Source organism: Biomphalaria glabrata, chromosome 1 (assembly GCF_947242115.1).
Source record: "Biomphalaria glabrata chromosome 1, xgBioGlab47.1, whole genome shotgun sequence".
In the NCBI taxonomy this organism is placed as follows: Eukaryota; Metazoa; Mollusca; class Gastropoda; family Planorbidae; genus Biomphalaria; species Biomphalaria glabrata.
In genome coordinates, this window is record NC_074711.1 from 55,919,589 (window position 1) to 55,932,922 (window position 13,334).

At 39.0% G+C, this 13,334-nt stretch overlaps 1 protein-coding gene across 8 annotated transcripts in view; it reads right to left on the reverse strand.

The window, feature by feature from the left end:
• LOC106053375 (enolase 4-like) overlaps window positions 1–13,334 on the reverse strand; it is a 34,143-nt gene that overhangs the window by 17,221 nt on the left and 3,588 nt on the right. For all 8 annotated transcript variants that reach the window (XM_056045104.1, XM_056045076.1, XM_056045083.1 and 5 more), the window contains one exon: window positions 12,162–12,343. In XM_056045104.1, the coding sequence (XP_055901079.1) occupies window positions 12,162–12,343 (182 nt within the window). The remainder of the gene's footprint in view (window positions 1–12,161; window positions 12,344–13,334) is intronic.

Here is a 13,334-nt window from a genome sequence, read left to right on the forward strand (position 1 = left end):
CGTAACACCGAAACCATTAAAAGACCAGCTTATGGCGCAAACTTGACTTAGCTGACATAGAAGAGAGCACATGGTTGCATGCAACCTCAGAACGAGACAGCTGGAGGTCACCAGCAAAATAAACAACAAAGTAAAAGGTATCTACACCGCTCTACACAATTAAAGTGTAAACAACTTATTAAGCACTTAAAACACAATAACTAATCATATATCGGCACATTTAATTTCATTACTTTTCTTTCATAGTTCTATAATAAATCAATATATATATATATATATATTTTTTATTTCGAAAACGGCTCTAACGATTTTCTTTAAAATTTCACGGTATGTGCATAATAGTGAGAAAAAAATTCTCAACTCATTGGCCACATCGGAAAAACTCGAGGTCGACCGTTATATCGGTTTGAAAATGCCTCATTATCGAAAAATTAATTTTGGCTAGAATGTTTTATGAATGAAAATTTTCCATGACGTAAACGGGAAAAACGCTGCTTACGTCACTAGGCTTACCGTAGTAGGCTACACTAAAATATTTCTTTGCAAACAAGAACGAGTTCTAAAGGATCAATAGACCTAATTAAACATTTGCGCACCATCTTACTGTAGATTGATTTATTATAGAACTATGAAAGAAAAGTAATGAAATTAAATGTGCCGATGTATGATTAGTTATTGTGTTTTAAGTGCTTAATAAGTTGTTTACACTTTAATTGTGTAGAGCGGTGTAGATACCTTATTTTTACTTTGTTGTTTATTTTGCTGGTGACCTCCAGCTGTCTCGTTCTGAGGTTGCATGCAACCATGTGCTCTCTTCTATGTCAGCTAAGTCATGTTTGCGCCATAAGCTGGTCTTTTAAGTGTTTCGGTGTTACGTCGACCACTTTTTAGCTCACCAAAAAAGACTGCCTTTGGCATGCGTTCGTCTGAGATTCGTCTCCCATACAGGATACTGCTCTGTCCAGCGTAACTTTCGGACTAAAAGAATTCCCTCTATACAAATGCCGCGGATACACATTTGAGACCAAAAGAAAATTTGCTGCCGAGGACAGACGCAGACGCTAAAAGAAAATCTTAATCGAGCACCGCGGACAATGGTTATGCTTGCCTTGGATGTGGCAAGATATGTAGGTCACAGCCGCATTAATTTCGGACTCTAGGACAAGCCTTATTATTATTATTATTTTGCTGGTGAATTATTACCATGTGTTCATGCTTCGGTGTCTACTGTCCTGTACCAAAACAAAGGAAATGGTCATAACACAGCTTCTCTACGCCTTACTTGCTCACACTAAACATGCTATCCATCTAGCGGTCAACGAGTTTGCGTACGCTTCAGCCTCTTTTGATTTAACTATAAACCTCGGTAAAAAGCTTGGAGTTAGGACGTGTTGACGGAAACCCCAGGAGAGATCTGAATGGATGGATGTGTAAAAGCAGGTCATAGCACCACTGGGATGGATGGATGGCAAAAGCCGGTATGAACTTCTTATAGTCCGACAGTCAGGCTGGGCAGGGCACGTATCCCGTATGGGTAACGAGCATATTATTCGGCGTAACAGAGGTGCCCTACGGAAACGTTTCTTTAGAAAACTAATGCAATGATTTAAGTCTAATAAGAAAAAATGAGCCATTTTACTTTGCCACTAAGTGCATGTTTTACCCTATAACGTAGAGAAGTTACTCTGCAAAGACTTTCTTCCAAGCCAATAATAGTAAGCCTACAATAGTTTTGCGCAAAAGATGGATTGCAAAACTTTAAGACGGACTTGAGCTGTAGTTTGTCTAGACTGTAGGAGGACTTAAAAGACTTTAAATTTAATCGACATGTTCAATTAGGCCTACAATTAGAACTAACAGAACACTAAAACAACTCTTCAGATTAGTAGTCTTTATCCGATCGTTCATTTTCGTAATTACAAGAATATTCCCAAAATGACTTCGGGTATATAACCTTCCGAAATTATTTAACCGAGCGAGGTTCGGCCACCTGGTACAAAAATATTCTCAAAATGACTTCGGGTATATATCCTTCCTTAACAAATTATTCATCCGAGCGAGGCTCGGTCACCTGATATTATATAAATATATATACAAGAATTGCTCACTTAAGAGTATAGGATTACTGTACTGAGTTGTTTTAGCATTTAAAGAATTTATTCCATATGACGTAAAAGGAAAAAAATCCACTACGTCACACGGCCTAGTTAGACTAAAACATAGGCCTATCATCTATACGAGCAGCTTGTTGAGTGTTCATAGACATTGGTGCACCGAGTGATTTCTTTTAGCATTCCATTTAAAGAATAACTCCATATGACGTCAAAGGAAAAAAAATCCAATACGTCACACATCCTAGTTAGACTAAAAAATGTCTTCTATACGAGCAGCTTTTCGAGGGTTCATAGACATTGGTGCACCGAGTGAGTTCTTTTAGCATTTCATTTAATGAATTAACTCCATATGACGTCAAAGGAAAAAAATTCCATTACGTCACACGTCCTAGTTAGACTAAATTTAATGTCATCTATACAAGCAGCTTCTCGAGGGATCATAGACATTGGTGCACCGAGTTTGTTCTTTTTGCATTTCATTTGATGGGCTAGTTAGACTTAATATATATATTAATATATATATAAAAGGATTAAAGACTCTTTTTTTTTTTTTTTGTCTGTCAGTTTGTCTGTCCGTTATGTTAATAGCGAGAAAAAAAAAGACTAAAAGCTATTGAAAATCTGATTAAAATTAATTTCCCTTCCAAAACATCGCATTAGTTTTAAGTTTCTATTATAGATTGTTCCGGATGTTTATATATTTATAGTGAGAAAAAAAAAAGAATTCCAGATTAATCAAATGCCGTTAATTAAATTTCTGGGATGGTCTGTTATGAAAATTAGATGTACCATACCCTTATGGAGATTTTATCAAACCATACTTTTGTGTTAGGAAGTTGTTTTCCTTAAAAATCAGAGCATAATATTAACGATAATTAGATTTTTTAACGTTTTAGATAGAAAGTTAAATGTAGTGTAGGAGAGAAGTGCGATTTTCCATAAATAGAGTTAAACTATTTTTCATAAAAAATTCGGAACAACCAATTTTCGTAAATGAGAAAATTATTTGTTTTATTTATTAGAAGAGGGATTTCAAACATTTATTAGGTTATTAGATTTTTCATATAAAATTCGGATCATTTTTGGCGACGATTTGTAAGAAAATTAAGTTAATGTAGGTCGATTTCTTTTTCGAAACAAAATCCTGAACATTCTTTACAGATTAAACAAATTTTATTATGTTTCGGCAAGAAAATTAACTGTAAAATAAGTCTAAAAATTTATTTTCTATAATCGTTTCTAGGAAATTACTTTCTTATTTTAAAATCCTGATTAACCTATTGTCGATATTTTTGAAAAAAATATAATTATTTGACATAAATTTGTTTTTTATAAAACAATATCCAGAACAACTTTATAGTTAATGAAATATAAATCAGTATAGATATTTTTATTTAGCATTTATATGCTATTTACATTAAAAAACCAGACGTTTAAGCATGGAAATAAAATCTACTATAACTTTGAAGAGCAAACAAATATTCATTGGCATTTATTTGTTTTTCACAAAACATCCGGAACAATCTATTATAGATACTTTAAACTATTGCAATATTTCTGAATGAAAAATTAAAGGTTAAATCAGATTTACAATAGCCTCTAGTGTTATTTGTTAATCTAATCGTGACGGACAGACCGACCAACAGACAAAATGCACAAAAATAAGCTTCTTTTATTCGGATGGGGGCACTAAACAAAAAAATAAATAAAATCTGATTTTTTAAAAAAGTTTAAGGAATTGGTTTAGCACCTGATCATGTTGCAACGTTACGCTACTGCACGAAAGTCGCTGCTTAAAAAGTCCATTTTAAAAAATGTGCATGATATTTACATACAAAGTGCATTATTAGCCTTAATAAACAAACAGAAATGTTTTCTTTTAATTTTAGCAGCTAGTTAACCAGAAAAAACATCTTTAAGTATTATTTATATTTGTTGTAAACATTTCCTGTACATTTTATAAATATATTTGACTTAGTGATACTGAAAATACACAAAAATTATTCATCTTTGTTAGCATATTGTAACATTGCCTCCCTTACATTTACGTAATTGTTTTCGAATTGGTTGTATTTTTATGAAAAAATCGCTTGCATAATTAATTTTATAAATTAAACGGTTTGCTTTTAGAAAACCAAAAGTAGCTGTTGCACCTAAACTTTTCAAGCCGGATTTAATTATGAAATAATATTTTTCATATCTCTTCTAGTTTTCGAGATCTGGGTGTGACAGATGGACAGACGGACAGACAGATGGACGGACATTTTGCACAAACCCAAACCTAATAGCGGCTTTTTCCCCTTACAAAGGCCGCTAAAAATATAATACAAGGGGTTCTCAGGTTATAACTTTGATCCATTCCTACGTCGCATTGTAAAACCAATACTGTACGTAAATACTGTACGCACTTATCCTATCCTAACACAGTACCCTACTTAACAATCAAAAACACAATTAGGAAATATAAAAAATGCTTAGTAATGAAATGAAACAGTAATAAAAAACCTTAACGACCAAAAAGAGAACAAGCTTATTTGAAGGTGGAAGTTGCTAGAGATACAGAGATAGATGAATCTAGATAGGCAGATAATAATAATAATAATTTTATTTATAAAGCGCTGTTAACAAACAAAATGTAGGCTCAAGGCGCTGTAACAACATTACAAACAAAAACATGAGAGCTAAAATGACAGTTAATCTAAAAAAGTTTTAAACAGATAAGTCTTAATGTTCTTCTTAAAAGTGGTGTAGCATGTTGTCTGTCTGAGATCAATGGGGAGTGAGTTCCAAACCTTTGGTCCGTGAACTGAAAAAGCATGCAGACCGTAGCTTTTGAGGGAGAAACGTGGCACTACTAAAAGCGTTGAGTCCATTGAGCGCAGGGCTCTCTGGGGGACATATGGAGTAATCAGTTCACTAAGGTACAAGGGCATCTCATTGTTATATATACACTGATGACATATCTTGTAGAACATGTCATATGTTGGGACTGATGTAACCCTGTGACAAGTCAAAAACTCGCTGTCAGAGTCACTCTAAATTATCACAGCATTAATTATTATTTTTCATCATTTATTTATTCTATTTTAATTATTTCCCCATCCTACCTCCAAATTATTCACCCGCCACACCTTTTCCTCTCTACCAGGCTAGACTTAGTCCACCACCTTGGAGAAAATTAGGCCAGTCCTTTCATTTATCTTCCCTTGACCGGGGCAAAGATACACGCAGACTCTTTGATCTTATCCGCGGATGTCCGCCGCGATTGACACCCCCCCCCCTTGGGTGGAATGTAGGTCACTCTTCCCCCCCCCCCACGTCTCTCTTTGATCTAAGAGATTACACGGGTCAACATACCGCGTGATACACCAAGGTGCGTCGCTTGTCGGACTTCACCCACGTGTAAGCTAATTCTTAGCCTAGGACGTTTCCTGTGTCCGCTCACATTTACCAGGCATATATATATAGTAAACCAACTCAAATCACCCTCTCTTTCTCATTCGAGCTGAGCTATCGAGTCTGGACTATATCACTTATTCTTTCTCCTAGAGGAATACCTGGTGGTAAGCCGAACTTAATCACAAGTTCCATCTTAATTACTCTGTGTATATTTCCATTGGATATTATCATGTGTATTTTGCTTAGTTCATTTATATTTAATTAGTGCATTGTGTATTTCTCACTGGCGTAAGTAGAAAACATAAACATGTCCTATGTATTTATTTATGTATTGCATTAATCTATTAATGCTACGTTGCTCAATTGATCGTTGATGCAACCATGTATATATTTGTACATCTTAGTCTATTTCCTTTATCTCGGTTGGCCGCCTTGATAATTTTACTATCGCACTAATACTGCGCTTAGAAAGGAGATATGAGTTATCTCCCCTGTAATGAATTATCTCCCCTTTACTCATTTTACTCTAATGAGAGTTGCGCCGCTTGAAGGGACATTCAAGCACGCTCCATTGTTCTCGACCCACGGTCATATGTAAACAATCATCTGGGTCGCTGACCACCGCCCAATTCAACCCCCCCCCTTTCTTTCTCTATCCACCTGTGTTGGTTATTTGAGATTATTATTTCCCCTGCTATGTACATTTTTATATTATTACTTTCCCTTTTATGTACATTTCTATATTGCTACTATCTACCATCTATTCTCCAAAGCCCATTTGTCATCTCCCCTTGTGCTCTAAAGCAATTTTACCAATCTGACGAATGCACCTCAGTCGAGGGCATCGATAAGATGCATGAGAGACATGTCCTAACTTGTCTTTATTTATCCGCAGCCTCCCTCAGGTGTCTGCCTATTTATCGGATCACTTACCTGCCTATTTGCCTACTGGCCTATTTAGGTGCTTAGTGCTATTCAGCACTGTATTTGCTATCAAGAATCACCTATCGCCTATTTGCCTACCGGCCTATCTATGTGCTTAGTGCTATTCAGCACTGCACTTTCCTATTGAGCATCATCTACCGCCTACGGAGATCCACTCAACTCTACTACTTGGCGCTATCGGCATTGCCCGCCTATTCGACGGCCCACCTGTCAAGCTATTAGGCGCGATGTCCCTATAGAGTCAGATCTGTGCGAGACGTCATAGCTACGCCAACCCTCTGCAACTCACTGGGCATATCCTGTCAACTACGCTGCCCACGGCAGATCAGCTCTGCCCGCAGTAACCTTGTGCCCACGGTATCCGGCCACCCGCCATACTGTGCCCACTACAGATACTAGAACTTGGGACTGAGACTCCACAAGAACTATATCGCCGGCGTCCCTCTATCCGCTAGAGCGCCACCTCCAGCTGCAGAACCTCAAGCCAGGACACAGCCAGCTGCGACATCAACAGGACAACCAGCTAAGTCAGAGGACAAAGTGACATACTCTCTTATTATGTGCAAGAGTGATGATTAAACATAGAATATACTAGAGATAGATGCAAACCCTCCCCCTTTTTATTATTATATGTATATTTATGTAAATAAATATCCTTTATTTTAACTTTTGTATCTATCTTTCATTGCTTTGTCTCGTTGCGTGTCTGCTCCCGATTCATATGCTGATAAGTGGGGGTGTGATAGCTTTAAAAATAATCATCCCCTAGACAATAAACGTGCCAAACACACGTCACATTTCCCCACCTGTCACATTTTGGCGAGCCCGTCCCGGGATTTAACCCATTAGTACAGCAGGCACGAACAGGCAGCAATAACTAAATTCCATTTCAATATTTTTTTTCTTAAAATATTTATAAGTATCATCACTTGGCATTATCAAGAGTGTCACTTTTGTCATATTTTCATTTATGATTATTATCGCATTTTATTTGTAATATTTCCTTTCAGGAATCTGTGATTAACGTAGGCAGACACCACATTCCCCTTTTACTCTTTCTTACATTCAGCGGCTCCTTCCTACATTTTACCTCTATCTTCCACCTCATCCTCTTCCTAATCCGGCCTCTATAACCATGGACTTAATTGAATTAGCTTCCGATTTCGAGGCTGAAGGAATATTATGTGGATTTGAAGGTCTCGAGCTAGAAGACTACGTACGAAGACAGATTGAAAGGGCACACAAAATGGAAGAATTGCGCAAAGCCCATGAGCAGGAAATACTAGAAATCAGACAGCGCTATAGACCGCAGAGTTTGGAGCTGAACAGCACACCCGCAAGACAAGACCAGGAAGCAGAGGAGAGTGGAATCATGACTCATGTCGAAACAGAGCACACCGCCCCATCAGACACAGACGTTGCTAATAAAGGTGAAACTACCACACCTGATGCCCCTTCTCTCGACCAGTCCACCTTGTCTACCCAGCCCAACCCTCCTGCTCAGTCCAATAGTCCTGCAAACTGCGACGCCCCATTCCAGCCCATGCCCTCAAGCCAACCCCAACCTAGAAAGGCACCAATCCAACAACCAGCCTTGCACAAAAACTGCAACTACCCAGCACGTAAGCCTCGTCATAACCAGAACAACCAATCCCACCGTAACTGCAACAACAGCACGCGTGGCAACAAAACTAACCGTGCCTACCGTGAATGCAACAACAGCATGCGTAGCCACAAACCCAACCGCCAAAAGCAGCAGGCCTCACGGCGCATTTCAGTAATGACCGCGGTCCCCAAACCCTCTGTATCTAATCAGCAAACACGTACTGATAGAACAGCGGGCGACCCATACGTCATATCAACACTGACTGTGGCCCATGAACACACTGCTCTTGGTTCAACAAAAACGGAAGTCCTACCAGCACTTCCTCACCATGTCTCATCTTCCCCCGGGATAGAGATCATTCTGGTTAACGGGCGGTACGTCCGGTCCCTATTTGACACAGGCTGTGCGGTAAGTTCAGTTATCTGCAAAGCACTGGTTGATCCGGCTGATCTCACAGATAGAACTGTGACGATTCAGTCCCTTGACCGTGAGATTCCTCCAAAGGTTCTTCCTATTGCTAGGGTCCACGTAGAATGCAAGTACGTACATGGCACCATTGACGCAGCCGTCATGGACACGCCAGTGCATGACTTCATTCTAGGCTCAAAATATGTTCCTCTTGGAGTAGTCAACAAACCATACTTCTCTCTGCCCGTCGGTAGATCGGCGAAGCTGAAACGTGGCCGCAACCAGCCGGTTGGAAGCCCTGGTCGCCACACTGACACGCCCAGTCCCGACTCATCAGCGAAGCTCAAACCACTTTGCCCTGGCATTGACACTGCTAGAAAGTCACGAGTTAAAGTGTGCCCGCGCACTCGTGAGGGTCTACTTGACCCAGGCTACTCAGCCAAAATTAAGCAACATTCCTCTGACATTGACAGTGTCAGAATGCCCCGAGGTAAGATTAACCCTTGCTCTCGTGGACTCACTCCTCTCCAGGGCTCATCAGCCACTACTCCGAATCGACCTCTCCCTGGCATTGAGAGTGTCAGGAAGTCACGAGGTAAGCCGAACCCTCGCGCCCGTGAAAACACTTCTCCCTATGGCTCCTCAGCCACCATTCCAAATCAACCTCCCCCTGGCATTGATAGTGTCAGGAAATCACGAGATAAGCCGAACCCTCGCGCTCGTGAAAACACTTCTCACCATGGCTCCTCAGCCACCATTCAATATCGACCTTCCCCTGGCATTGACCATGTCAGGAAGCCACGATGTAAGCCAGATTATCGCACTCGTGGGGACATTCTCAGGCAGAACTCCACATTCTTTATCAGGCCACTCTTCCCTGACATTGATCGTGTCAGACGATACCGAGGTAAGCTGACTACCTACTCTCGTGAAGAAGCGCCTCACAGCGGCTTCGGAGGTAAGCCCCAACGAGCAAACGTGCCTTGGGCACCCCGTCTAAGCCCCAATCACGCTCCCCAATCCGCCCCAGGAAGGAATTACTACTCATCCAATCGCCCAATCTACTCTCCCAAGCAACCCCAAAGGTTTCACCCAGGTGACTCCGTACTCAGGGACGGGAAGTAGACCACGGACAGACTTGGACAGACCCTCCTCCTGGCATGGCTACCCCTTATTTTTCCAGATTTTTTTTTCTAATGCTGTGATAACAACTGATCTTAAAGTTAGAGTGACATCAGTCTGCTCGCACTTTATGGATCTTTCTGCGATAGATCCATCTTGGCGGCGGCGTATGTGACAAGTCAAAAACTCGCTGTCAGAGTCACTCTAAATTATCACAGCATTAATTATTATTTTTCATCATTTATTTATTCTATTTTAATTATTTCCCCATCCTACCTCCAAATTATTCACCCGCCACACCTTTTCCTCTCTACCAGGCTAGACTTAGTCCACCACCTTGGAGAAAATTAGGCCAGTCCTTTCATTTATCTTCCCTTGACCGGGGCAAAGATACACGCAGACTCTTTGATCTTATCCGCGGATGTCCGCCGCGATTGACACCCCCCCCCTTGGGTGGAATGTAGGTCACTCTTCCCCCCCCCCCCCCCCACGTCTCTCTTTGATCTAAGAGATTACACGGGTCAACATACCGCGTGATACACCAAGGTGCGTCGCTTGTCGGACTTCACCCACGTGTAAGCTAATTCTTAGCCTAGGACGTTTCCTGTGTCCGCTCACATTTACCAGGCATATATATATAGTAAACCAACTCAAATCACCCTCTCTTTCTCATTCGAGCTGAGCTATCGAGTCTGGACTATATCACTTATTCTTTCTCCTAGAGGAATACCTGGTGGTAAGCCGAACTTAATCACAAGTTCCATCTTAATTACTCTGTGTATATTTCCATTGGATATTATCATGTGTATTTTGCTTAGTTCATTTATATTTAATTAGTGCATTGTGTATTTCTCACTGGCGTAAGTAGAAAACATAAACATGTCCTATGTATTTATTTATGTATTGCATTAATCTATTAATGCTACGTTGCTCAATTGATCGTTGATGCAACCATGTATATATTTGTACATCTTAGTCTATTTCCTTTATCTCGGTTGGCCGCCTTGATAATTTTACTATCGCACTAATACTGCGCTTAGAAAGGAGATATGAGTTATCTCCCCTGTAATGAATTATCTCCCCTTTACTCATTTTACTCTAATGAGAGTTGCGCCGCTTGAAGGGACATTCAAGCACGCTCCATTGTTCTCGACCCACGGTCATATGTAAACAATCATCTGGGTCGCTGACCACCGCCCAATTCAACCCCCCCCCCTTTCTTTCTCTATCCACCTGTGTTGGTTATTTGAGATTATTATTTCCCCTGCTATGTACATTTTTATATTATTACTTTCCCTTTTATGTACATTTCTATATTGCTACTATCTACCATCTATTCTCCAAAGCCCATTTGTCATCTCCCCTTGTGCTCTAAAGCAATTTTACCAATCTGACGAATGCACCTCAGTCGAGGGCATCGATAAGATGCATGAGAGACATGTCCTAACTTGTCTTTATTTATCCGCAGCCTCCCTCAGGTGTCTGCCTATTTATCGGATCACTTACCTGCCTATTTGCCTACTGGCCTATTTAGGTGCTTAGTGCTATTCAGCACTGTATTTGCTATCAAGAATCACCTATCGCCTATTTGCCTACCGGCCTATCTATGTGCTTAGTGCTATTCAGCACTGCACTTTCCTATTGAGCATCATCTACCGCCTACGGAGATCCACTCAACTCTACTACTTGGCGCTATCGGCATTGCCCGCCTATTCGACGGCCCACCTGTCAAGCTATTAGGCGCGATGTCCCTATAGAGTCAGATCTGTGCGAGACGTCATAGCTACGCCAACCCTCTGCAACTCACTGGGCATATCCTGTCAACTACGCTGCCCACGGCAGATCAGCTCTGCCCGCAGTAACCTTGTGCCCACGGTATCCGGCCACCCGCCATACTGTGCCCACTACAGATACTAGAACTTGGGACTGAGACTCCACAAGAACTATATCGCCGGCGTCCCTCTATCCGCTAGAGCGCCACCTCCAGCTGCAGAACCTCAAGCCAGGACACAGCCAGCTGCGACATCAACAGGACAACCAGCTAAGTCAGAGGACAAAGTGACATACTCTCTTATTATGTGCAAGAGTGATGATTAAACATAGAATATACTAGAGATAGATGCAAACCCTCCCCCTTTTTATTATTATATGTATATTTATGTAAATAAATATCCTTTATTTTAACTTTTGTATCTATCTTTCATTGCTTTGTCTCGTTGCGTGTCTGCTCCCGATTCATATGCTGATAAGTGGGGGTGTGATAGCTTTAAAAATAATCATCCCCTAGACAATAAACGTGCCAAACACACGTCACATTTCCCCACCTGTCACAAACCCAAGGACCTTTTGTATGTGCAATTTGACACTTTTTTGCAGATTATTTAATTTTAAATTTTTGTAATTATATTTACACAGTTGAGGAAAATGCAGGTATATATAAAAGTCATTACAAGAAAAAATAATAATATATAGGAGTCTAAAATTCATTTTAATTCTATTCTACACACACACACACTAAAGAAATTCCTAGCAAACAATAAAAAATAAAAATAATTATGAAAACTTACAGAAGCATTTGATCAATGTCTGTCTGTTTTAATGGATCTAAGCCTTTCAGAGTCTCATTTAATTCACAATTGATCAAGTTAATGGCTGCAAGGACTGAAGCTTTGATTTCAATTTGTGCTTTTTCACGTTCTTCTAACCAGATTTTTATGTCTCTATTTGGAATGAGTGTAGAACAAATATGCTGGAAAAACGTATGACAAAAATAATGTAATTAATTTCTAAAAAGTAAATATATTATTCTTCAGTAATAATTCTATACATATATACGCATATGCAGAATTTAGGTCTATAATGTTAAATGATATAAAAATACCTTTGAATACATTTTTTTATGGGAGGGGGTGTGGGGTAAGAGAAAGCAAAACCCATATTAAACTCTAAAAAATCTTTGATTCTTTGATTGCTAAGGCAATGCAATTTAACAAGATCATATGATCATATTGAAATCAGATTATTTGTTTTATATTTCAGAGTAAAAAAACAAAACACATCTCACACTTTTTCATTGTATTGATGAAAAGAAAATGATTAATACTTGATTAATGTGTGTTGGGTTACAAAATTGAATTTAGATATGTTGTTCAGAATGATTTTTTATTATTTTTTTTAGTTATATAGATATACATATCTTCTTTTTTCTAGAGTCTCCTCTGTGTTGTATTTATTATTGAGAAAAAGTATGCAAATTTATCAGTTACATCACTATAAATAATGTAATATCCTAAACTCAATATATATTTAATTTGCTCAACCCTATGCTAACCAAATACATGATTTTTTTGTTTAAATATAATTAAAAGACTACTTTAAAAATTCTTACAAATAAAATGATAATTTTTTCAAACATTTTTTTCTTAACAAAGATTCATCATACAAAAAAACAACAACTCCTATTCATAATTAACTAAATACATTACTCATCCTTTTTTACAAAATTTATTGAAAATAAGGATCATCTCAGTCAACATAGCTACCATAAAATATGAAAACCTAATTTTCCTTTCATAAAATTAAAAAATAATCACTATTTACATTTCAGTTACAGATGATATGACTGTTTTTCTATCCCCTGTTATTTTTGATGTCCATGATAAGAACAATTGATCAAGATTAGCTCATATCACCAGCAAAAGTCTTAGTACTTAGAACTGACACCCCTTATAAAGATTTTG